Source organism: Panthera uncia, unplaced genomic scaffold (assembly GCF_023721935.1).
Source record: "Panthera uncia isolate 11264 unplaced genomic scaffold, Puncia_PCG_1.0 HiC_scaffold_1626, whole genome shotgun sequence".
Lineage (NCBI taxonomy): Eukaryota > Metazoa > Chordata > Mammalia > Carnivora > Felidae > Panthera > Panthera uncia.
This window is the reverse complement of record NW_026058279.1, coordinates 19463-44336: the sequence shown is the minus strand read 5'-3', so window position 1 is coordinate 44336 and position 24874 is coordinate 19463. Positions and strand designations below refer to the sequence as shown.

At 52.1% G+C, this 24874-nt stretch overlaps 1 protein-coding gene across 2 annotated transcripts; it reads right to left on the bottom strand.

Annotated features, from left to right (window-relative positions):
- Positions 1–13907: 13907 nt before the first annotated feature.
- LOC125917254 (RING finger protein 37) lies at positions 13908–23471 on the bottom strand. 2 transcript variants are annotated; one of them, XM_049623505.1, is made up of 4 exons: positions 22167–23468; positions 19321–20521; positions 17052–17213; positions 13908–14654 (listed from the first exon to the last, which is right to left on the bottom strand). In XM_049623505.1, the coding sequence occupies exons 1-4, from the start codon at positions 22218–22220 to the stop codon at positions 14446–14448; spliced, it is 1626 nt and encodes a 541-aa protein (XP_049479462.1). In that variant the 5' UTR covers positions 22221–23468; the 3' UTR covers positions 13908–14445. The 2 variants fall into 2 exon arrangements, with proteins under 2 accessions (XP_049479462.1, XP_049479463.1); XM_049623506.1 differs by having other exon boundaries at positions 14528–14649; positions 22167–23471.
- Between the last annotated feature and the right edge of the window lie 1403 nt (positions 23472–24874).

Here is a 24874-nt window from a genome sequence, read left to right as displayed (position 1 = left end):
AGCATGGTGTCCGGCATCCTGGAGCAGGTGGGCACAGTGTGTGGGGCCGCTGTGCGGACTGTGCTGGGCTGCCTTCGCTCGCTGCCTATTTATGTCCGCAGGTGTTCCTGGGAGACGACGTGGCCGCCACCCCCCTCCCCAGTGGCTCCCCAGGAGCCCACGGCCTCCAGGTCCCAAACCGTCAGCAGTGATTCAGGCATCTGGGGACGCACGTGGACCTGTCTGTGGGGGCCTGTGGGGGAGGGGTGCCAGCCTCTGTGCTGTCATTGGCAGCCGTGTGGCTGCGATGTGACAGGAGCTGCAGTGACTGTAATTGTGGCTCTCTGGACCTGGGGAGAGGGACAGATGTGAGGGGGTCTCTAGGAGACCGTCCCCAATCTTTCCGGCAGCCCAGAAGAGGCTAGGGGTCAGTGAGCCTGTGCCCAGACAAGGCCCCCTGAGAAAGTGGTGAGGGAGGCCCGAGTGGCTGGTATGTAAGGAGCAGGGTCAGGCCCCAGCCCAGGAGTGCTGGGACAGGGGACAGTCAGGTGTGTAGAACACCTTGAGGATGGTTAGCCTTGTGAGAGGAAAAATGACCAAGGACGGCACAGACCCAAGGTGGTGCAGACAGAGGGCTTTGCACCAGAAAAGGAAATGGCTGCCGTGGACCAGGCAGAGGGACCAACATGGAATCCGGACTGACAGGGTGAGTGGATAGGCTCCCAGGGGAAGCTGGGGACACTCCCCCACACACACACCCCAAACACACACCCGGAGCAGGGTTCAGGGACTCAGAGGCCAGAGACCTCGAGGACAGCTTCTTGGCACGTTCCCATTACTCCCCTCTCAGGTGGGAGTATGGAGGTAAGGGAGTTTCTGTGGAGGAAAGGAGAAATCCAAACCCAGTAAGGTTCAGAGGTGAGGGGCGAGCCACCTGCCCCAATCCCTACCCCTATAAGGAGCATATGGGGACCAGGGCAGGTACCATCTCAGGCTTTGGGTGGAAGTAGGGGCACGGAAGTTTTCTTGTTGGGGGATGGGAGGAGCCACAGCCAAATGAGCCCAGCCTGAGAAAGCAGACTTGGGTTGGTGACCTCAGGCTCCTGGGATGAAGGGACTAAAGCCTCCCTCTCCTGGGCCACCGGAGTGCCCGTCCCGTCCTTGGACCCAGGCTAGCCGCATGAGTCCTTTCAGGATTTACTCAGCCCCCAGCTCTTCTAACCCCAGACTCTTCGCCTCCTCTTTGGGTGCCGCGGGAAAGCTCTGACTGCCTTCTCCCCACCAAGTGCTGGAGGGGCTCCAGTGTCCCAGGGAGGGAACCACCACACTCAGGACCTGATGCCAGGCTTTTCAGGAACATCCCCTGAGGGACGGTGAGGACTCTGGAGCCAATGGCCTGTCAAGAATCTGGCCTCTCAAAGCGTCATGACTTGGGCAGGTTACCCGACCTCTCTGTGCCTCACTTTCTTCCAGTGTGAGGTCAGGAAGATACTGGAGTTGTGAGGACTGAAATAATGTACTATATAAGAGCTTTAGAAAAGTCCTGCACCATCGTAAAGCTAATTAATAACAGTATTGTAGTTTTTTTTTTTTTTCTTCTTTTTGAGAGAGAGAGAGGCACAAGTAAGCGAGGGGCAGAGAGAAAGAGAAAGCAAGAGGGGGAGAGAGAGAGAGAGAAACAGGGTTCACCCAATATGGGACTTAAACTCATGAACCATGAGCTCATGACCTGAGGCAAAGTCAGATGCTTAACCGCCTGAGCCACTGAGGTGCCCCAATAGTATTGTATTATTAATGCCTTTATTCTTATTAAAAACTGAAGAGAGTTTTCCAGAGAGAGTAGCTTTCTGGGTTAACCCAGCAGGAACATTTTCATTCCATTCATGGGGCCCAGAGAGAAGCTGGGTCTAAATTATTGCCTCCTGAGACACTGGGCTGTGGAGGCCACAGGCCTGGTGGAGGCCAGCTCTGTGGTCTTGGCCCAGCACCTTACCCTCTCCGCACTTCAGGTCTGAGTTGTCATCTGAAAATGGATGGCACTACACTAACTGAAGGGGTCAGGCCCTGACACAGGCCAGGACACTCATGTCCCAACCAGTCATGTCTACCCAGACGATCACTCTAGGACTTGCCCCTCACACCAGGGCCCCCTTAAAGACCCCAAGCACCATCTCCCTTGAGAAGCTGGAAGGCCTGCTTCTCCTTATATCCATCTTCTTGGAACACACGTGGGCTAGAAAAAGTCTTGTTAGTGTGCTGACTGGCATTTCACATATATCACCTCACATGTCACATGGACCTTCTGGACACTCCATGTTCCTACATTTCCCTTATATGTTCCCTTTTCAAATCTGCTTTTTCACACTTTCTCTATCCTTACATTTCCTACACCTGGGCTCATGGATCTTTATTCACATGTAATTTTTATTTATTTATTTTTCTTTTCTTTTTTTTAATTTTTGAGAGAGCGAGAGAGAGAGAGAGAGAGAGAGAGAGAGACACAGAGCATGAGCTGGGGAGGGGCAGAGAGAGAGGGAGACACAGAATCCGAAGCAGGCTCCAGGGCTCCAAGCTGTCCTCACAGAGCCTGACGCGGGGCTTGAACTCACCAACTGTTGAGATCATGACCTGAGCGAAGCCGGGCGCTTCACCGGATGAGCCACCCGGGCGCCCCTCGAATCTCAGAATATTCTTTAAAGGACTTCCTCACCATTAGACCCTCTTTTCTGAGAACAGGTAACAGTCAACTGCCCCGGTCCCTCTGCTCGTTTCTTCGTTTCTTATTCTCCTCTTCTCAAGATCAACCCGGTGGCTGTACCACGTGACATGCACGCTACCTGTTGGAAGGGGTTGGCTTCATCTTCCTCTTCTAAGGGACTCTGCTGTCGGAAGTAAGTCTGTCCCTCCCCCTCCTCACCTGTTTTCCACAAGTGTGACTCGAGGACCCTCAGCACTGTAGACGCACAAATGCCCTGTCAACTGTGAAGAGGTGAACAGCAGTGAACACAAACTGCTTACTGAATTGAATCCCAGACGACACACTGAGCAAGGACAACGGGAGAAAATGCTGGGCTTCAGGCAGACAGGTGTGGAGCTGAGATGCATCCACGCCACGAGTAGGAGAAAACACTCATGGGGAGCGCTCAGTGCGAATATTCATCAGATGTCTACAGGGGGTTACGTTAAGCCTAAAGGAGTCAGACATGAAAAGCCCTCGTAAAAAAAGTCTAATTTGCAAAAAACAACCTAAATAAGAGGCAAAATAAACTAGGAGACGTATTTTTGACACTCTCTCCAGTGTTAAAATCTTGTGGTGGCAGGATGGATGGAGTCGCCTCTGGGGGGCTCAGCTCCCGTGGTGGCCTGGCTGTGTGTCCCTGCTGGGGTCAAAGGCTGCCACCCCTGGGCCCTCAGAGGCTGTCCCCTGCTCTATCCCGCCTCCTGCCGCCCAGCAGCCCAGGGGAAGGCCAGGAGCCCTGCGGGGCGACCGAAAGGAAGACAGGAAGAGGCCCCGAGGGCCTCGGGGACCCAGCGGCGACAAGAGCCGTGCCCTGACTGCTGAGAGCCGCATGAGCGAGGCTCCTGCGGCTCCGCCAGGCCAGCGGGGTGGGGGGCGCCCCTGGGGACCCGGCCAGGCCCCGCGCTCCTGTCTGAGAAAGGGGTGCACCGCAGGGAGAGCGGGAAGCAGAGGCCAAGGTGCCGGGAAGGCTTCTAGAATATTCTTTCGGTGCCTCAGTCCTTCGGTGTGGTAAGGACACGGCACAGGACACACAGGCTATAGGACCTGTTGACCCACAGAGGACAACACAGACTTCCACATCAGTGAGCTATGCCATCATGGGGCCAAATTGTTCACACTCATTAGCCCCATAAAACCCTAAGAAAGGAGGAAGTATTTTTTTATTGACTGTTGCTGACAGGAGACAGGGACAGAGAGGTTGAGTGACTTGCCCAAGGAGGCACAAGTTAAAACAAAACAAAACAAAACAAAACAAGACAGCAGAACTGGGCCCCAGGGTCTGTGTCCTTCACCACTCCACTGTCTCATAATTGGCCAGTTATGGCTGACTCACCAAGACATTACTATGTACTAGGATTCAAAGTTGGAGGTCGGTGGTCTTGTGGCTGGCTCAGGGGTCACCCAGGGCTTTCTTATACCCTTCTGGCACCCTCCACATATCTGGGTGTCTCTCCTCATGGCAAGGAGGGCCGCCACAAAATGGTTCCCTCCTCTGAGCTTTTCCCTTCTCAGGGACCCTCAGGGGACCCGGGGTCCCCACTCCCAAGCTCCTCCAGGCTGGGCAAGAAACTGGCTGTGTGTTAGGCCAGCAGAGGTTCACCCCAGGGCTGGGTGTGTTCACGGGCTCCTTCCAAAATGGGGTTCTGTTAGTGAGGAAGAGGAGGGAGTGGCTGTTGGCCAGTAACCATGTTTGCTGCAGGCCCCGGGCTGGGAGGGATTTGTAGACTCATATAGACCACTTCATGAGGCAGGACCCTGTGGCGCAAAGAACCTCAGTGTCTTGTCCTCCGGGGTCGCACAGCTAGGCAGTAACAGAGTTACTGAACCAGGTTGTAGGTCAGGCTGACAAAATGTTAAATAATGCATGTTCTGTCATCTTACCTTGACACGTATGTGCTCATAATGATCTGGAAGCCCCGGTTCAAATTTGGAGTCTCCTGCTCTTGGGACTCCGGCCGCAGAGTTGGCGGCGGGGGAGCTGACCTCTCCCTGCATCCTGGCTCTGTCCCACATCCCCAGGGACATGCACACAGGTGGGCGCTCTGCCCTTGCGGCTCACAAACCGCCTCCTCTTGCCACGACGCAGACATGTTTGCGCACTTCAAGTGGGTCCCCCTGAGCACAGACCCAGAGGAAAGGACTCCTCCAGCTCCTCCAGAAACAATCATGGGAACAACAGAGTGTTCCAGGGCACAGCCCCCAGGGTACCCATTCAAGGCAGGTATGTCCCCTGGTCTCACCCAGAGGAGGGTCAGAATAGACCCTCTAAGGCATGAGGCCAGGGCCAAGGCCCCTCTCTTAGGCCTTACTGGTCCTTGAAGCCCTAAAACCCTGAAATCCTGTGGTAGCAGACCGGAATCTGCCAGAACCCCGCCCTCAGGAGGCCATGTGACTCCAACGACCCAGCTGCTTCATCCCCCACCTGCCACAGGACAGCGGGGTCCAAACCAGAATGTGCATGTCAGTTTCACTACCTTCTGGCCCTTTCTGGACACTCCGACATGCCCCTCATGTTCTTGAGAGTCTGGCGCCAGCCCTCTACTCCTGGTTCCGTGTTCTCTAACAAGGTTTGGTAAATTTGAGCAAAAGGAACTTACTGAAAGGCTACTGAGAGCTCATAATGTAAGGGAAAGCTGGAGACCCGGGGCTCAGAAACTATTTCTGGAGGATCATGAAACAGGAACCTGGGAAGGACTCCTGGAATGGCTGTGTCGGATCTCCCCGGCGGCAGTCCCTGAGATGGGGGCTTTTGCACGCGTGATTGCCGAAGGAAGGAGGGAGGGCTCTCGGGAGTGAGTGAAGCAGGACTGGGCTGGGGAAGAAGCCAGGCAAAGGTGGGTCAGCTGGAGTCTAGCCTCAGCCTGATCCCACGGGCAGCTCCAGAGTTGCCCTGCTTTGAGGCCAGGGGGTTGATTTTTTTTTTTTTTCCTATTTATTTTGAAAGAAGAGAGAGAGGGAGAGGGAGAACTCGAGTTGGGGGAGGGGCAGAGAGAGAGGAGGGAGAATCCCAAGCAGGCTCCGCGCTGTCAGCGCAGGGAGCACAGGGCTTGATCCCACGAACTGTGAGATCATGACCTGAGCTGAAATTGACTGAGCCACCCAGGTGCCCCTGAGTTGATTTTTTTTTTTTTTTAACATATCTGAGTATTAGTTGTTGGGGGCTGGGGCGGGGGGAGGGGATCTCCCAGGCATTTTCTTGGTGAGGTGGCTGCCCTTGGCCGAGGGCAGGTCTTTAGAGACAGGTCAGCCGTAAGCCATGTGCAATGTGCACAGCATCTGGGGGACGAACGGGCCCGGCGTCCGCCGTGGGATGACTTCGTCCCTCTGCTCAGATTCACGGTCTGGGGAGTGGAGTCTGGCTTTGCTCGCCTCCTATGCCCATCCCCTAGGTGTCTGAATGAAGCTCTCTCAGACTGTATCCAATGGAGAAAGAAGCCGAGGCTTGAGGGAAAACCAAGGCGGTATTATGAAGGGGCAATGGAGGCTGCAGAGCGAATTCCTCCCCCCACCAAAAACATCCATGGAGCGATTTTTCTGAAATCAGAACCAGAGTCCCATCTTTCCTGCCCCCCAACTTAACCTTAGCAGAACTGACCTCCTCCTCCTCCTGTGGGTCGACATGGTACCCCCAAAATGCTTGGTTCACGTGTTTCCCTGTCCCTCTGTGCCACCAGTGTTCCTTTCTACAGTGGGTCCCCGGACCCAGTGCATCCCACACAGGGTCTTCGGTAAATGACTGACTTAGTGGCGAGCCCCAGTGAGCGTCACGTGCCTCTGTCTGTGCCGGGAGCACAGACACGTGTCAGGATGCAGAGTATTAGGCTAGGAACGTCTTTGGGCTTTCGCCTTTCTCTGCCGAGGAGGACTCTGGCTTTGCCTTCCTGGTTTCTCCTCGCCATAACCCCCCCCCCCCAGCCCTCTCTGGACAGCCGTCTAGGATCTTTTCATTGTTGCAGCAGGGCACAGCAAGGACACCTTTTCTCTGCTCCACAATGACTGGATGTGTGCATGGCTAGGAGCTGGAGTCCTCTGGCGACTTCTTCGCTCACGTGCCCGGGGAACCTGGGCTGGGGTGACCCAAAGGCTGGGCTGGGCTGGGACTGCCGACTGGATTACCTGTGGTACTGTGGTACTACCTGTGGCCCCTCTGTGGGGCTTTTTGCAGCTTGGTGGCCTCGGGATAGTTGGACTTCTTAAGTGTTCCGGCTTCCAGAGTGCTCCAGGAGTGTTCTAGCAAGCCAGGGCTTGGCAAGTGTTCCAGCAAATGAGGCAGGAGTGTTGTGGCATTTTGTGACAGCCTCGGAAATCACACAGGGTCAGGGCTGCTACACTCAATTGGTCGAAGCAGCCACAAGCCCGTCCGGAGTCGAGAGAAGGAACAGCGTGCCCCTTTGGATGGAGGAGCACTTGGCACTCTGGCAACTGGTCATTTAAAATAGTCACAGTAGGGACGTCTGGCTGGCTCAGTTGGAAGAGCGTGTGACCCTTGATCTCGGAGTTGTGAGTCTGAGCCCCACGTTGGGGGTAGAGATTACTTAAAAATAAATAAGCTTAAAAAATAAAAACAGAATAGTCACAGGGGCATGAGGTCAGGAGGAAAGGATGAAGACTAAGACTTGAGATCCATTTTTCCAAGGAGTCTTGGAAAGGGAGGTGACAGAACGGCTGCAGAGGAGTAGCACGGGAGGTGGATGGGAGGTGGCGGGGGGGATGGCCAGGGGACGGGAGGTGGCGGGGTGGTGGTGGATTGGAGGTTGCCAGGGGACGGGAGGTGGCCGGGAGGTGGCCAGGAGGTGGTTAGGGGATGGACGAAGGATGGGAGGTGGCCGGAAGTTGGCCAGGGGACGGGGACAAGGGGTGGATGGGAGGTGGCCAGGAGGTGGCCGGGACGGGAGGATTTTAGGAGGTGTTGCTGAGTAACGGCCCGGTGTGAAATGGCATTTAGGTTGCTGAATCTGTTTCTTTGGCTCCGAACCGGATGGCTCTAAGACTGAGCTGTGGTGGTCAGACTTGCAAGCATCATGCAGACCAAGTTGGGGCAGGTCTAGCCAGCCGCACCCAGCCTGCCCCCAGAAACTTTCAGGGTGGGGGTGCCTACTGTCATTTCCGTTGTCTCATTACCAAGGGTCAATTTGCAAGGCCATCTCATGCATAAACGCGTGCCCTGGCATCTCATTTCCCCTGGTGTTCATGCTCCCCTGCCCCTCCTTGTTCCCAGGGGCCAAATTCCCCCCAAGCCTGATCTCATCTTTTGGGTGGGAGGGAGAGGAAGGCAGGACAGAGGGGTTCTCTCTGGAGGATCCTGGTTCCTGAGACAGGCTAATTGCAGGCTCCCTAATTAATGAGCCATGGGGTTGCATTTCATCAGCTGAGTCACAGTTGATGTCTGGGCCTTGGACCCAAGGGGAGGGTATCAGGAACCATGGGAGGGGCGGCCAGCCTGTGTCTCTGCCTTTCCCGACCGTGATTCTCTACCCCTTCTTTTAAGATTTTATTTTTAAGTAATCTCTACACCCAACGTGGGGCTCGAACCCACAATCTCGAGATCAAGTCGAATGCTCCACCAACTAAGCCGGCCAGACACCCCTATCCCCTCTGTTTTCAAACCCAGTTCTCTCTACTGGCTTAGAGGGAATCAGGCTGCCTGTCTTCCTCCCTACTCCTGCCTCTGCTTCCCTAGCCCTGGCACCTTCCTGGGACGGTCCCCTAGTCTGTCCATCCCTCATGCCTTCATACCCCACAGGACCACACAGGGCTCATCTGGTTACTGTTTCCCACTCATCCCGTTCCTCTTTCAAACAGGATCTCTCCCCCAGCCACACATATCACACAACTGGGGTTGCCATCTGTAGTGTGGCAACCACGGCTCGGTGGGATGCCAGTCCCCACCACCGTGAGCACGACCGCAGACTGCCAAAGGCCATTCCGGGGCCACTTGGCACCTGCTCCTTCCCATGTCCTCCTCCTTCAGTGGCTGCACATGATGGGTACTTTTCCATTCAGACTTCAGCTAGATTTCTCCACTTACACGAAGTTAACTGTGCTGAGTCTTTGTTGGGGGAACAGCTTTTATTTTTGTGCCTAGAGGTGTAATATTTTTTGATTTTCAAAAGCTGTGCTATAGCTTGGTCATGAGTTGTTATTCCAAAATTAGACTATTTTTTATGCCTCTGGTTCTGGTTTGCATGGTGGACCTGGGCCCGAGCAGGTCTAGAGGAGTTGCACCAGACCAGTGCTGGCAGTGCCTCTGCCCTGCCTGAGGTCCCAGCTCAATAGAGGGATCCTTAGAGGCCCTCCTGTGACATCCAGGCCACTCTTATGGAGGGAACTTGAGTCTGCTCTTTGGCAGCCTCTGCCACCAGTAGGGCGTCTCAGGGGTAAGGAGTGGCCTTCAAGTCAGCCGAGCTCTTCGTGGACCCGAGCCTCAGTTTCCTCCTTCAGGAGTTAAAGACTGGGGGGGCCTGCCTAGCTCAGTCCGTAGATCATGTGACTCTAGATCTCAGGGTTGTGAGTTCAAGCCCCATGTTGGCCAGAGAACTTAAAAAAAAGCGGGGAGAGCGCCTGGGTAGCTCAGTATGTGAGGGTCTGACTTTGGTTCAGGTCACGATCCCATGGTTTGTGGATTCAAGCCCCGCATCAGGCTTGCTGCTGTCAGTGCAAAGCCCACTTCCAACCATCTGTCCCTCTCTCTCTCTGCCCCTGCTTGCTCGCTTGCTCTCAAAAAATAAATAAATCTTAAAAAAAAAAAAAAAAAGCCGCAAGGATTAAATGAGGTAATACACATAAAGCACCCAGCACAATGCAGAGAGAGGGAGACACATAATCTGAAGCAAGCTCCAGGCTCTGAGCTGTCAGCAGCTGTCAGCTTACCCGAGTGAGCCACCCAGGCGCCCCCCCCAAAAAAACTTCTGGATGCCAAGTTTTTTGGGTTTTTTTTTGAAACTCACACGGGTGGTGGCCTTCAGAGTCTCCACAACCTCCTTGGTAATAAACGTATGATCATGTGTGTGTAAACCACTTGTTCCTGGGCACTTCTTCTGGATGCAGCTGGCCCCTCCACTGGGGGGCGATATGGCTTCTCAGGTGCTGCAAGGGCCTTGGCTGGCTGCTTCTGGTGGGGCGACAAGTGTTCTCTTCCTAGTTTTGCCAGAGGATCTTTGGGGCTAGAATCCTGGGAGTGGGATGGCTGGGTCAGAGGGTCCACACACATGTAGCCCTCTCACCTTGCCCTTGGCAGTTTGTACGCCTCTCATTCCCACCAGCAGCACGTGATAGGACCTGTGAGACCAGAGCACCCACGGCACGTTGTAGCCAGACTGTGAGATGGGTGCCCATGTGCTAAGCAAGACACGGTGTTTCAGGATTGTTTTTATCACATTATGAGCAAGGTTGAGCATCTTTTGATATGTTTAAAAGGCTATTTGCATTTCTTTATGAATCTGGATTTTATTTTTATTAAAAAAAATTTTTTTAACGTTTATTTATTTTTGAGAGATAAAGCACAAGCAGGGGAGGGGCAGAGAGAGGGAGACACAGAATCCGAAGCAGGCTCTAGGCTGCAAGCTGTCAGCAGAGAGCCCGACCCGGGGCTCCAACCCACGAACCATGAGACGATGACCTGAGGTTGGACGCTTAGCCGACTGAGCCACCCAGGTGCCCCGATCAGGTTTTTATTTTTAGAAACTATATATTAACCATTTGCATAATACAAGTCCCAATATATTTTCCCAGCTTGTAATTTATATTTTTACTTTGCTAATGGTGGCTTTTTCCCCGATGTACAAGTTTTTTTGTTTTTAATTTCAACGTAGTCAAATTTATCACTCTTCTCCCGTGCTGTATCTGGATTTTGAATGAGGAGGGTTTTCCTCATTCCCGGGTTCACAGTAATCCCCTCATTTTCCATTTTCTTCTAGTTCTTTGATGGTTTCCTTCTTCCAGGAGCTCCAGCTCCACTTGGTGAAGGTCCATTTTTCCCTGTTGGTTGGTGATGCCCCCATTATGGTGCCCCGAGTTTCCACAGGCACTTGGACCTGCTTCTGGATTTTCAGTTCTGTTTCGTTGGTCTGTGTATACAAGGGTCAGCTCTCCCCACCGAACCCAAACCATTCTTCATTTTCAGCATTTTCCTGTTTCCCCCCCCCCCCCCCCCCGCCTCTGGCTTGTTTTTCCAAATGATTTTGGTAATAAGAACAGTGTCTAATGACAAAGGCAAATGTCCAGGAAAGAATGTTAAGGGAAACCGCAGTCAACAGAACCACACAGCATATATACATACTTTCTTCCTCTCCTGTAAGATATTGTAAGAGAAAAAAAAAAAACAAACCAAAGTGTTTGTGTGGTCACATGGTGATAACATGCAGCATCGCCTCACTGCCGGCACAAACCTTTGAGGGAGGGAAGGGTGCCTCTTGTCCCTTCTTCCTCACTTCCTCCCGTGCCACTCTGGAGATCTTGTCACCCCTCTGGGCCATGGCACTTCTTTTTTTTTTTTTTTTTTTTTTTTTTAATTTTTTTTAACGTTTATTTATTTTTGAGACAGAGAGAGACAGAGCATGAACGGGGGAGGGTCAGAGAGAGAGAGAGAGGGAGACACAGAATCGGAAACAGGCTCCAGGCTCTGGGCTGTCAGCACAGAGCCTGACGCGGGGCTCGAACCCACAGACCGTGAGATCATGACCTGAGCCGAAGTCGGCCGCTTAACCGACTGAGCCACCCAGGTGCCCCCATGGCACTTCTTTATAAGAGAGGGAGTGCATCACTGCGGGGTGGAGCCTGGGGTATGGCCTCTGCCACCTATGGCTGGACAGAGCATCTTTGGCTGATCCCCAGCCCAGCCAGTCCCTTCCAGCCTAGATCTGGAAGGAAAGACCCTGCCTGAGCGGGCTGCAAAGGGACTTGAGGGGACTGGAAGAGGGCGGAGGGGCCACCTCCAAGGGAGGGGACAGCCCTGAGGCGCCCCGCCCCGCCCACAGCCCTCACAATGGCAGCTGGCCCAGTATTACAAGCCCGCCGGCAGGAGGCTAGCAACGGCCTGGAAGCCGGGCGGGCGGCTTCCTCCAGGGACAGGTCGCTTTGTCTGCAGACCTACTTACAGCAACCCCTGTGGCAGAGGACTGGTTTCTTGGGGGATGGAAAAGCTCCGCGCGGCCAGGCGGTCTCGAGCTGGAGACGCGCGGGGAGCAGCAGCGCGGCCGGGGGCTAGGGCAGCCTGCTCTGCCCGGGTGCCCAGGTGCTGCAGGGTCCTGCGGCCAGGCTTCCAGGAGATGGAATACTCTGTGAGCACCGAGCAGCTGCTCCTCTTCTTCCTGGCTATCTGGTTCTTCTACTTCTTCTAAGTGGCCCTCCCTCCCGTTGCCCCTGGGGCTGGCGGGCCACAGCAGGAGGGAGCTGGTCCAGTCCCTGTTCAAAGGCGCAGAGTGGCCAAGGGCTGGGGCCTCAGCCCCACAGGGAGGACAGCCAGGACGCAAGGCCACACTGCCCCTTGGAGATGAATATTTGGGGCCCAGGGCTGCGCACCACAAATGGGCTTGGCGTCGAGTAAATGATACAGGAAAGGGGAAGACGGGCGCCCCACAGAACCTGCGGTCTGCGAGGGGGCAGCGGGCCTCATCAAGGCTTTGCGGTCCTGCGTCTACTAGAGTCGGAGTCAACTCTGTGTTTACTGGTTAGCTGCTTTGTGCCTGGCCCCTGGCTCTGCTGAGAAATAAACTGCCCTCTGAGCCTGGTTGGCGGCAGGTGAGATGTTACTCCCGTTTTCTAGGGGCGAGGAACTGCCCAGCTGGCCGTGCCTAGTGCCGTTTCTGGCAAGGCTGGTGAAAGACAAATGTCCTTTTGGGGGGCGCTTTAGAGTAAGATAAAGGGGCACCTGGCTGGTTCAGCCGATAGAGCATGTGACTCTGGATCGTGGGGTCGTGACTTCAAGCTCTGTGTTGGGTGTAGAGTTTAAAAAAACAAGTAAGATAAAAATGAATGCATCTCCAAGGATGTGGGTGTGGCTCCACCTGGTCACAGGACAGGAACTGTCCACCCCAGCAGCTCCCACGCCTGGTTTCCTACCAGAGCCTCCTGGGGCGCAGAAGCTCTTTTCAAATGCAGATCACCAGGCCCCTCCGCTGGAGGGAGAAAACTCTGCCCCCATCTGGATGTGCCTTATGTAGACCCCACACGGGAAGGGGCTTCCTCTGGCTCCCTGGGGTGGGGCTCACAGGACGCCCCCCAGAGAGAAGGGCTCCTGAGTAGTGAACCTGCTTCAGGTTGGCTGCTCCCCTGAGGCCACCACAGGCTGAGGGCAGCCATCCCCCCACCCCCAGCAGTGCTTTTGCTCCGAATGCTGGGGCTTTTCTTAGAACACAAGCAAGGAGGGTAAGGCCAGGCCATTTGAAGCCAAAGAGCAGCTCAGAGGAAAGGCCAGCAGTGCAGACTCTGAAGTCTCAAGTGAGGCTGTGTCAAGGGAAGGAATTTCCTTTGAGGAGCACAAATACCCCCGGAATCTCTAACCCCACCCCCAGATCTCTAAATTCCCGGGACTCAAGAATCTGAGTTTTTAATCAGCTCCCTCCTTCCCGGGGTCAATCCCTGGGGTCCCCCTGGAGCATGAGCTGCAGGCCTGTGGGAGGGGAGGGGAGCAGGCGGCTGGGATTTCTGGGCAGCTTATGGCCCTGAGGACTCAAGGTGAACTCCCTCCTGACATCCTCCAGGGCACGGGGAACAGCCTGGTGCATTTTCTCACTGCCGTCCTTCCAGGGAGTAGAACCTCTTCCACACAGTAAACAGTTGTAGGAATACATACATTCCCTCGGGGATGCCACAGAACTGATATTTGAATGAAAACAATGCAGCCTATAAACAAGCACTTTTCCCAGAATGGGCCCCGTACAGAAAAGCTCTGTTCTCAGAGGGCAGTGCACAGGCTCCGCCAAGATGAGGGAAGCCTGTGCCACACCGGCCCAAGGGAGGGTGCCCAACCCACCCTGCGTGCACACCCACGTGCAAACCCTCACACATGCCAAGCATCGAAAACGTGACTTCTCGTCCCTTCAGGCCATTGACCTGAATTGCAGCCAGACAGGGTTGCACTGACTGCTTGAGGCTGCCCTTATGATGGTCCCACTTTGTGTGGGTGCCGGTGGGGACAGAAGTATGACGACACTGACAGGCACTCTGTCAGGAGGAAGTCCACAGAGGACAGACGTCAACCATCGCTTTATTAAGGCTCAGAGTCATCTGCCAGTCGGGGGCTGAGTCACTCACCGCAGACTCCAGCCACGGAACACTCTAGGTGACCCCACGGGCGGAGGCTGTCCTTGAGCTCTCAAGCCATGGTCTCTCATGCTCCACTCGGGTCCATCCTGCAGGGCTGGGGTGTGTGTGCAGACAACTCGGGGGGCCCTTGGCAGGGTGGGGCTGGCTCTAACAGGCCCTGGGCTCTGGCAGGGGGGTGGCAGGGAGGCACAGGAGGGCAGGGATACATCCCCTATCCCTCCTAGCCCAAACTATGGCTTTGTTACCCTATTGCCACTTGAGCAGGAGTGGAGCGCCCCTCCCCTGTGCTCTGGCCCGGGTGCTACACTCTGGAAGGAGGCAAAGGGAAAGCCCCTGGGGAAGAAAGGGCCCCTCTGTGCTTGGGATTTGGCCTGACTTCAGGGGATCGTGCCCCCCAACCCCACACACACACTCCCTCAGCTCCTCCCATCGACAGGTCTTCTCAGGTTGGAGCCGGTCACTCAGAAGTGGACACGCAGCACGTCCTGGCTGGCAAATGGCCTCTGGCAGGCTGTGCACGTCATGGGCAGGGAGCGCTGCTTCTCACCCAGGCAGGGCCGGCATAGGAGGTGGCCACAGGGGAGCTGGTACACAGGCTCCTTTTTGAAGTAGGGAGAAAACGCTCTTTTGCAGGAGGCACATTCGGGCCCCGGGATGCTCCCAGGCTGCTCTGGTAAATCAGGGAGGAAAATAGGCCAAGGTGAGGCGAAAGCTGTCCCCTGGTCCAGGCTCCGTCCTGATGGCAGGGCATGAGCCTGAAGTGGGACAAGAAGCTTCCCCACCCTCCACCCCTTCAGCGGCATGGCTTTATCCCTCCTGGGGCCACTTCTGGCTGCTCTGGGAGGAGAGGGTGTTGGGGAGCCAGGACACCTGGGAGACCTCCCCTCAATCATCAAATCTTGGTGCTTCAGTGAGTGCCCAAGAAAAGCTGGCTTCTGAAGGCAAGCGGACCGCACTGAGCCCTCCCTCCCAGTCTCTGAGCAGGATTTGCTTCCCCCTAGAACAGGCTGCTACGGTCAGAGTGAGGCACAAGCTCATCCTGATAACATAAACTACAAGAAAGGCGAGACGACCCAAGAAAGGAGACAGCAGACAGCGAGCAGGTGTAGCAGGGCTGGGCAGGTCCAAGGAGGAGGGAGGGCACCACGTGGGCAGGCCTGAGGTCTGAGTTACCCACTGAGCCTGGCACCTGCTTCTTCTCTTCAGGCTGGCAGCCCCTCCTGACCTGTCAATCCCCTTCCTGTGCTGCAGGCTCCCTCTTTCCCTGCTTCCCGCAGGGCCTCCCTAAATGAGGGCCGGAGTGGCCACGTCCTGCCACTGCCTCCCCAAGCTGCACCTGCTGCGCTTCCTTCTCTTGTGGCCCTAGCCTAAGGAGGCTGCTTTGTCCCCACTCCACACCCCTCTGGAGAGGGCAAGGGTGGTCTCTTAGGGGAAAAAAAGAAGCCGGCCATGCAGAAAGAGAGGGACAGCAAGTACAAAGAATGGTTGGTCCAAAACCAAACCAAAGCAAAAAAAAAAAAAAAAAGGAATGGCTGGTCCATTAAAGAAAGACAGGACACAGAGCTGTGATGGCGGAGACTGGCTTCAGGTGAGGCTACAAAGGGGGCAGGCTGGGGTGCGCAGGACTTCACCAGCGGCAGGGGCTTAGACTTTGTTCCAGGATCAGTGGGATGCCCTGGGAGGAGTCTAAGAAGTGAAGTGCCATGCGCTGGTGGACATTACAGGTGAGAGTGGCTGTGCGGGAGCAGCAGGGCTGCTGAAAGAGACAGGGAGGGGCTGGGAAGGGGACGGCACAGGGGACAGGGTGGCAGCAGAGTGCTCGGAGATCCACTTTGGAAGAGTATGTACAGGACTTGAGGATGAATGGATGTCAGGAAGGCTGAAGGACACCAAGGACAATCTCCACGTTACAGGCCTGACCCAAGAGAAGATGCTGCTCTTTACTAGCAATGGGGTGATGGGGCGTGTCTGCAGTTCTGAGTTAGAACTTCACTCAACATCTATCCAGGGGTTTCCCACATGGAGGTGCCAGGCAGCTGTCAGGGAGGCCAGGGTCTGAGTTCCAAGGAGAGGAAGGAGCCACAGCGGGGAGCATGGGCAGTCACTGGCCAGCGGGTTCTCTCTGGGATGGCAGGGCAGAGAAGAGTTTGCAGGACCAGAGTCTGGAAGAGGAGTCAGAAGTGGAAATTGCAAAGGGACAGTGAAAAGAGGGAGAAAAAGAGCGCAGGATCCGAAAGGCCAAGAGAGAAGGGGTTTCAGGAAGGAGGGGCTGGCAAGCCGCATCAGACACTGCTGGGAGGGGAAGGGAGAGCAACCACTGCGTCTGGAGCCGTGGAAACCACCGGTCGCCTGGACGAGAAGGTTCTTGGCGATGGTCAGGATGGAAACAAGAGAGACAGGGAGGTGTGGATGAGAAGAAGAAGAGGTAAGAATGGCCTGGCTCTGGATGGGCAACAAGAATCGAGCATACACCTTATCACGGGCTCCTTCAGGCTTCATCTTGTAAAAATTGCCTAGCATTCCGGCATGTTCTCTCACCTTGTATCCTAACTGATTCTATCATCTAATGTGGTCCCAGGTTCACTGTGGGCAAAAACTGCCTCAGTCAAAAGCTGCTACAGCTCTATTCTAAACACCAGTGAAACTGTTAACAGGAAGGGACGAAGGAGACAACCCCCAAGCTTCTCTCCACACTTCCTTAAAATAAACTGCCCAGCTGTCAGATGGGAGACAGACTGGATCTGAAAACTAACCAAAGGAGGGGAAACAAAAGTCCTCAGGACAGAACAATTAATATTAGATCTTATCAAAAACACTGCAGAGTTGCCAAGCCCTAAGTCCACAGAATTACCAAGAGTTAACTAGAGAAAGCTCTCCTTGTGAAGAGTTAAACTTCACAGGAGCCCCTCAGCTCCCCCTGGAAAAGGAAAGAGACAGAGTTCTCCCTGAGGCCCGGGTGCTGGCTGCTGGCACTAAGGAGGCTGGGCATGGCGGTCCCAGGAGCCCCAGAGGCAGGGCCCAGGCTTCTGCTCCCGGGCTCTGGCGAGACGGATGGGGCCCCAGTTACCCGAGGCGGCGCCTGGCCTCCAGGAGGCGCTGCTCTCTCTTGTGCCGAGCTGTTGGAGCTGTCCCCGGGTCAGCCGAGCCGTGAAGGAGGGCATGGAGCCAAGAGTCGATGTCAAGGCAACTTCCAAGCTCTGTGACAGCTTCTGCTCGTGGGACACGGGACCTGACAAGAGATGCACAGACCACGATATCCAGAGAGAGGTTCAGCAAAAAAGACCAAGCAATAAGTCCTTGGAGGACCACAAGAACGGTACTTCTAACTTCAAATGGACGCAGATGTAAAGAAACTCCTCCCTGACGTCTGCTAGTGGATTGTGATGATGGAGTACCAGCAGTCAAAGCCTTGGGGACGTTCCTACCCATCCCACACCACTTTCAGGGTTTCTGGGCCAGCTCTAGCTTTCCTCCTCCTGGAAAGATTTCTGGGCAGGCCTGGGCCACCTTGTGGCTCACTTGCAGAACTGCACCCTACTTTCAGAAGGTCTCCTTGCAGGCCAAGGAGGTGCCCACCATTGTGCCCCTGCTCCCTGTCCATTCCCTCGCCAGCAGCTTTTCCTCATCTCCTCCCTTCTGGGGCCCCCACCCTCCCCGCTCTGCGGGTTTGCTGGCCTGCACTCTCTGGGCATTTGCGTCCTCTCTCTCCTGCTGAGTAAAGCAAAGTGGTCATTACCAAGTAGAATGACAAAGACCTCACTCTGCCCACTCCACTATCTAAGGGACCTTCTCTGTGTGGTTCACAGAAAGCCAAGCAGTAGGCTGAGGGTGAAGGCAATGGGAGAGTGAGACAGCTGTCCACAAAAGAACCCAGAGACCTGCCTGGTATCAGGGTTCACAAAACTGCCCCAAAGTAGGGAGTAGAACATTTTGTCTACAGTGTGCAGGACTTGCTTGGGGCCTTGAAGCACAGGTCAGCATGGTCCTATATCACCAACAAACCTGACCTTACAGACATCAGGGTCTAAGGACCTTTCTTTGTCTCACCCCACTGCACCTCAGATGCTTCCAGGAGTTTCCAGGGGTCATGTTGACTAACATCTATACTCAAAACCAGAGAAGACACAGATGTAACCTTTAAGTGCACTATTTGCATAGGGCTTTTACAGCAAGAGAGGATATCACAAGAATGATAAAATCTAAACAGATTTATTTTCATAAGGAAAAAGAAAGTGTCAAAGAGTTATCTCCAAAAGCACCAGGCACTAACAATCATGGGCAAATTCTACCAAATATGGAAAGAGGAAATTATTCTAATACTCTTACATTGTTCTAAAGTTGAGTACAGGAAAATGTCTTAATTCTTCTTATGGAGCACACAAATCTTTGGTAACAAAACATGACCAGAGATGGTATGTGTACACGACAGTTCAAATTATTTACCCAAAATAAAACGCTAGCAAACAGAACCAAGCAGAACATTAAAAGAAGCATGACCAAATGAAGTTTTCCAGGAATGTAATAACGGTTGAATATTAAGAAGCCTATTAATGCATTTTTTCACACTAAAAGATCTAAGGATGAAAAATCATAGTACCATCTCCACTGATATTGAAAAGGCATTAGACAAAAATTCAACCACCAATCTTAGATAAAAACACTGAATTAAAAACATTTAAAAACATGACTGAATAAAATAGGAATCAAAGGTGTGGGAGAGTGTCTGAAATGGCTCCCAATGAGACCCACCTCCAGAGACTCATGCCCTAGGGTACCCCCTTCCCCTTGAGTGTGGGCCAGACTTAGTGACTTGCTTCGAACAGAATAAAGCAAAAATGAAGGGATGCCACTTCCACAAGTAGGTAATATAAGACTATGACTTCCATCTTGTGCTTACACAGCTACCGTGTTATGTGCTGCCCTTGAGAGGCCCATGTGGCAAGGAACTGAGGACAGACTGAGTCTGCTGGCCACCAGCCAAGACCAGCCAACAGGGAAGAGAGGCCCTCGGAACAATAGTTCAGCCAGGAACCGAATCCCGTAACAATCACAGGAATGAGCTTATGAGTGAATCCTTCCCCAGTCAAGCCATGAAGCGGCTGCAGCCCCAGCCAACATTTTGACAGCAGCTGGAGAAGACCCCGCAGCAGGTGACCCAGCCGAACTATCCTGGCTTCCTGACCAGAGAAGCTAGGAGATAATGAATGTGTGGTGCTTTAAGCCAGTAAGTTTTGGGATAACTTAAGACGGCAAAACATAAAGCACGGGCAATAGTGCCACGCGTCACCTGGGAAGCACAGGGAGGGCAGCGGACATGGAAGCAGGGCGTGGATTACCTGTTGAGCAGTCCATATGTGTCAGCCCAAGTTCACTGGCAGCTTTCATTTTCTTAGCGGTGTGCTCTGAGGTAGTGGGTGAGACCAGAAGGCTTGTGGTAGAAAAACAGGAAGCGTTTACCCCAAGGCTACTGTCCGGGGCATGTTCAGTCTGCTCCATCTTCCTTTTCCGAGAGGGCAGAGCAATGGAAGAAGGTGTCACTGCCAATGCAGTCTGTGCTCTCCCAAGCAGATGGCAGCCCGGAATGGAGTGCTGGAGCAGGAAATGGTCGATCCGGGCCTTCAGGGAGGGGTGAGGCAGGGGCTGGGAGTGTGGAGTAAAGGCTACCCCCGTGAAAGGGTCACTGGGCACTCGGCCCCAGGCGGCTTCGCTGCGGTTACACTTTTCCAGCGTGCTCTGGTCGATGACCTTGCCTGAAGGCAGCAGCATGGGGCAAGGCATGATCTCCAGGGTGATGGGATCCAGGAACTCCTCAGGCACATCCTGAATCACCTCGGCTAGCTCCTGCAGGCTGGAGGGGGCCTGCTGGCCCTCAGACAGGCTTCCGGGATCACAGTCACTCTCCATGGGCAAGGCTGGGGCCTGCAGAGTCAAGTCCTGAGGGAGGCTCTCTGAGGCAACCAGCAGGACACTGTCTATCACCTCCTGAGAGCAGGTTTTAGCTGGCTGACCCCACACTTCCAATCGTTTGATGCAAGGGATACCGCTGCCTGTCACGTGGGTGATACAGATCTTGAGATGGACCACGTGGCTAAGGGAAAGAGTCCCTTTATTCCAGAGCTCCTGTGCCACAACAGCAGGAGAGGGGAGTGTGGCGTCCATTGGGCCAAAAGGTGGCCTGGCCTTGAAGCCCCTGTGACTAAACACCACTTGGCTCTGGTTTTTCAATAAGACTTTGCCTACTAAGGTGAACGCCTCCTTGTCTGGGATGGACGGCTCGGCGGGGCCCGGGGTCCGACACTCGGGGGCATTCCAAGATGCTCTGCTGGATAAGGCAGATGTGTACATTTCCAGGCCGGTGACATTCTGGCCTCCCCCAGCTGTGAGGTCTATGTTAATCCTACAGATTTCCACACTGAAGGGAAAGGAAACTATCACGTAGACCGGTGGCTTAATGAAATACTCTGTCCTAAAACCATGACTTCTCTTTGTCAGGTCTTCAGAGATGAGATTTTCTACTTCATAACCATCAGCTGATATCTAGAGTTAATGACAAATAAGACACGCATTCACTTGATGAGATCCAAATGAAGACAACTAGATTTCAAGAATTTGCTACTTTTTAGACAATTATTTAAAGAAAGTCTTAAGTTCCTCATTTAAACTTTCCTCTATTATACTGAATTCACCAGGGCTTTTTTGCGGGGAGGCACTCAAGGTTATCAGGTCAAGGGCTGAGGGCAACCGTGTCCCCAAGTACTGCCCATCCTTGAAAAATACAAGCAACAAAAGTCTGCTCAATCCAAACAAAAATCCCTTCAAAATAATGTCTGTGAGAAAAAAGGACAGCTATACTAGTTTTTTTTTATTGTAGAGGATGAAACCACAGAAATTTAGGGGAAAACAAAGATGTTCATTACAGTTCTTAATTTTGTATTTGGACTCTATCAATTATTAAATTTCCATAGCAATCTTCTTGTGGACAATCTTCTTGTGAATCTATGACTGAGGGAACTTGGTCAAAAACAAAAGTGTGGGGGCACCTGGGTGGTTCAGTCAGTTAAGTATCTGACTCTTGATATCAGTTTAAGTCATGATCTCATTGTCATGAGATCGAGCCCCACATCAGGCTCTGCACCGAGCATGGAGCCTGCTTGGGATTCTCTCTTCTCTCTCTGCCCATCCCCTGCTCATGCTTTCTCTCTTTCTCAAAATAAATAAACATTAAAAAAAAAAAAAAGTGTGTTCACCAACAAGGACCACAAAAGACTATACGAAATCTAGAGCAGTGAATATGCTAGGGGGTGGGATTGTGAGCAACTTCTCCCCCTCTTAATATTCCTAATATTCGTTTATAACCAGTGGAAATTTTAAGATACAGGTATGCCTCCCTCTTTCTGAAAGTTCCTATCACACCACTTTGCTTTTACATAAGACCTATATTAGCACCTGTATTTGCTAACCAAAAGAAATCCAAAGAGAATTTTTACTTTTACGAAAAAAAGTTTTGGTATCACACTAATGTAGATCTCTTGTAAATGAACTTCCGGAAGGCAGTGGATATTCATTTTACGCCATTTCAGCCTGCGAAAGGTTTCATAAGAATGTTCTTTTCAGATGGCGGAGGAAGCCTGTGTCTCTGTTCAAAGACATCAGGCTAGCAATCTGGGAACCTGAAACAGCATGCTGTGTGCAGAAGCTCAAAATTAAAGGACGGCTCAATTCTCTTTTTGCAGTTTCCTTACTCCTTGCTCCGGGCTGTGGAAACATAAGCTCCTTTGCACAAAAGGCAAAGCAACTTGGTTCAAATAAAGAAGAAGGAATCCAAATAACAAATACAAGTCATTATTTCTAGCATGAGAAGTAAGCAAGAGGAATACTGGGGGAGACAGTATTTCTACCTTCGCTGTGACTTTGAGTAGAATTAAATTTTATCATCAGAGGGAGGAGCACAATGAACACGACCCTCCAGAAAATGAGCCACAGCTCCCCTTGTAACAGTGCTGCATGATTCTAGGGGTACATCCTGGCCAATGCTTACCTAAATATCACCTGGTGGGATTTAAAACAGTGAAGGTGAAAGCACATTACACCTAAATTAAGTCCACATACACAAGGCAAGACATGGGGAAAAGCATGAAAAATGGCCATTGCATATTTATGTGCATATACTTGTTTTGTTTACCTTGTTGCAGTAAATTCTTGGTCTGAACTGTGGGAGGCAAAGATTTATGACCATCTTTGTGGTTGAAAGGGTAGCTTCCAAGCATCAGAAATAGCCTTGAATAAAAAATAAAGCTTGATATTAGACATGTCAAAGTTCAATTCTAAACTTTTAGGAGTTGATTCCTACGGGAAGAGAATCAAACAGGGTAACAACGACTCTCACGCACACGGCCATGGTCTATACAGTCTCACTGTATCGTACCTGTGATGCCGGGGAAAAGGAGTCACCAAAAAATTGCACAGGAGCTTCTTTTTTTTTTCTTTATGTATTTAAGTAATCTGTACACCCACCGTGGGGCTCAAATTCACCACCCCGAGATCAAGAGATGCACACTCTTCCAACTGACACAGCCGGGTGCCCCCCCAGAGGAGCCTTCTCCTGCAGCCTGAGCAGGTTGGCCAAGACTGCGGGTCCTCTGGCTGACAGCTGGACCCAGTGGAGGCAACAGCTCTGCAAGGCGCTCCCCACAGGAAAAGGAGGGTCAGAAGTGGCAGAGCTCAGAGAAAGAACAGAACTACTCAGCCAGAGGGTTTAGAACAGAAAAGGTTGCAGAAATCATAGTACTAGGCATCTTTGTCATTTAACACCTGTCAATTTTTTTCTTTTAAAGTTTATTTATTTATGAGAGAGAGAGAGAGAGAGAGAGAGAGAGAGCGCATGAGCACACATGTGAGCAGGGGAGGGGCAGGGAGAGGTAGAGAGAACTCCAAGCAGGCTCCGCACTGTTAGTGCAGACACTGACACGGGGCTCAAACCCACAAACCATGAGATCATGACCTGAGCTGAAACCGAGAGTTGGACGCTTAACTGACTGAGCCACCCAGGCGCCCTGTGATTGCATTTTCTTATTAACATGAAAACAATTGGAAGAGTCCAAAACATCATCATTGAGAAACAGAAATCCCCAGACTTGGAAAGCATCTTAAAAGGACATCTAGTCCAAACAACATTTTAACGACCAACGTCCAGGCTGGGGGGAAATGGGTGAAGGTGGTCAAAATGTACCAACATGTAGTTATAGAAGTTCTTTAAAAAAAATTTTTTTAGGGGTGCCTGGGTGGCTCAGTCAGTTAAGCGTCCGACTTCATCCGGTCATGATCTCATAGTCTGTGAGTTCGAGCCCCGCGTCAGGCTCTGTGCTGACAGCTTGGAGTCTGGGGCCTGCTTCGGATTCTGTGTCTCCCTCTCTCTCTGACCCTCCCCCATTCATGCTCTGTTTCTGTCTCAAAAATAAATAAACATTAAAAAAAAAACTTACAAGCAAATTTTTTTAATGTTTATTTTTTAAGAGAGACAGAGAGCGTGAGCGTGAGAGGGGCAGAGAGAGAGTGGGAGACACAGAATCCAAAGGAGGCCCCAGGCTCCGAGCTGTCAGAGCCCGATGCGGGGTTTGAACCGACAAACCGTGATATCATGACCCGAGCCGAAGTCGGACGCTTAGCCAACTGAGCCACCCAGGTGCCCCTGTAGTTGTAAGTTCTGAGGAGGTGATGTACAGCATGGTGACTACAGTTAACAATACTGCAGTGTATATTTGAGAGCTGCTGAGAGTAGACCTTAAAAGTTCTCATCACAAGAAAATAAGCTGTAACTACGTGAGGTGGTAGATGTTAACTTACTACAGTAAGCATTATGTAATATATACAAATACTGAATCATTATGTGGTACATCTTAAACTTATTCAATGTGATATGTCAATTAATAGCTCAATAAAACTGGAAGAAAAGCAAAGATCAATGTCCAACAGCCTTTGGTAGTCTTTGTAGAGAAGCAGGGAAGCCACCAGAAATATCTCTCCTGCCAGCAGGCCTTGCCAATGGCTCTGAACCTCTTGGGTGAGGCCAGCCAGCCAGCCAGTCTATGCTTTTCCATCTGGCAGAGAAGGCCATGAAAAACTCTTTCGGTAGCCCAACAGGGAAAGGGTCACCCTGTGGGGTCTGTGTTATCATGATCAATAGGTGCCACACGGAGGCCAGGCACATTTGGCATCGTGCAACATTTTAGCAGGCTGTTTCTGCACAGTGAAGGTCTGCCATGGGACCTTTAAATGTTTATTACGTCAGCCTCGCCCCAACTCAGAGTTTTACATATAGACACAAAATATTTTTTTACCATGGTTTTAATACATGCTAATTTCCTAAAAAGGGAACTTCTATGCAGATCACAGGAAGATTGTACTTTGTTTTGTTCAGATCAGATTCTTCCAAAGAGATATTGACCGTTTCTGACAACCGCATCACCAAGAGTGATGCTAACACATCTGACAGTCTACACTTGTAGCAGTCCGCATTCTAGGTGATTCTACATATTAGTAATAGCTTCTGATAACTTCATTATGCCTTCCAATATGGTCATAACCAAATATTTACACATGAGAACAAATTTTATTATCACACTTAAAAACCTCCTTTATATTACAGTTATAGCATTTGTATGTATATGAATGTGTACATACCTGTACACACATAAATGCACACACACATGTTGTTTTTTAAAAAGTAATGCATATGTTTCTATTTTTTTCTTAACTTTTTTTTAATGTTTATTTTGAGAGAGAGACAGACAGACAACAAGCAGGGAGGGACAGAGAGAGAGGGAGACACAGAATCTGAAGCTGAGCAGTCAGCACAGAGCCTGATGCAGGGCTCGAACTCAAGAGCTGCGA

Coding starts and splice junctions, on each gene's coding strand:
- LOC125917254 (XM_049623505.1), bottom strand. CDS start 22,220: ATGGTCATAAATCTTTGCCTCCCACAGTTCAGACCAAGAATTTACTGC. Junction 20,522..22,166: donor CAAGAATTTACTGCAACAAG/GTAAACAAAACA, acceptor CATTAACTCTAG/ATATCAGCTGATGGTTATGA. Junction 14,655..17,051: donor GAGGCCAGGCGCCGCCTCGG/GTAACTGGGGCC, acceptor CTGATTTACCAG/AGCAGCCTGGGAGCATCCCG.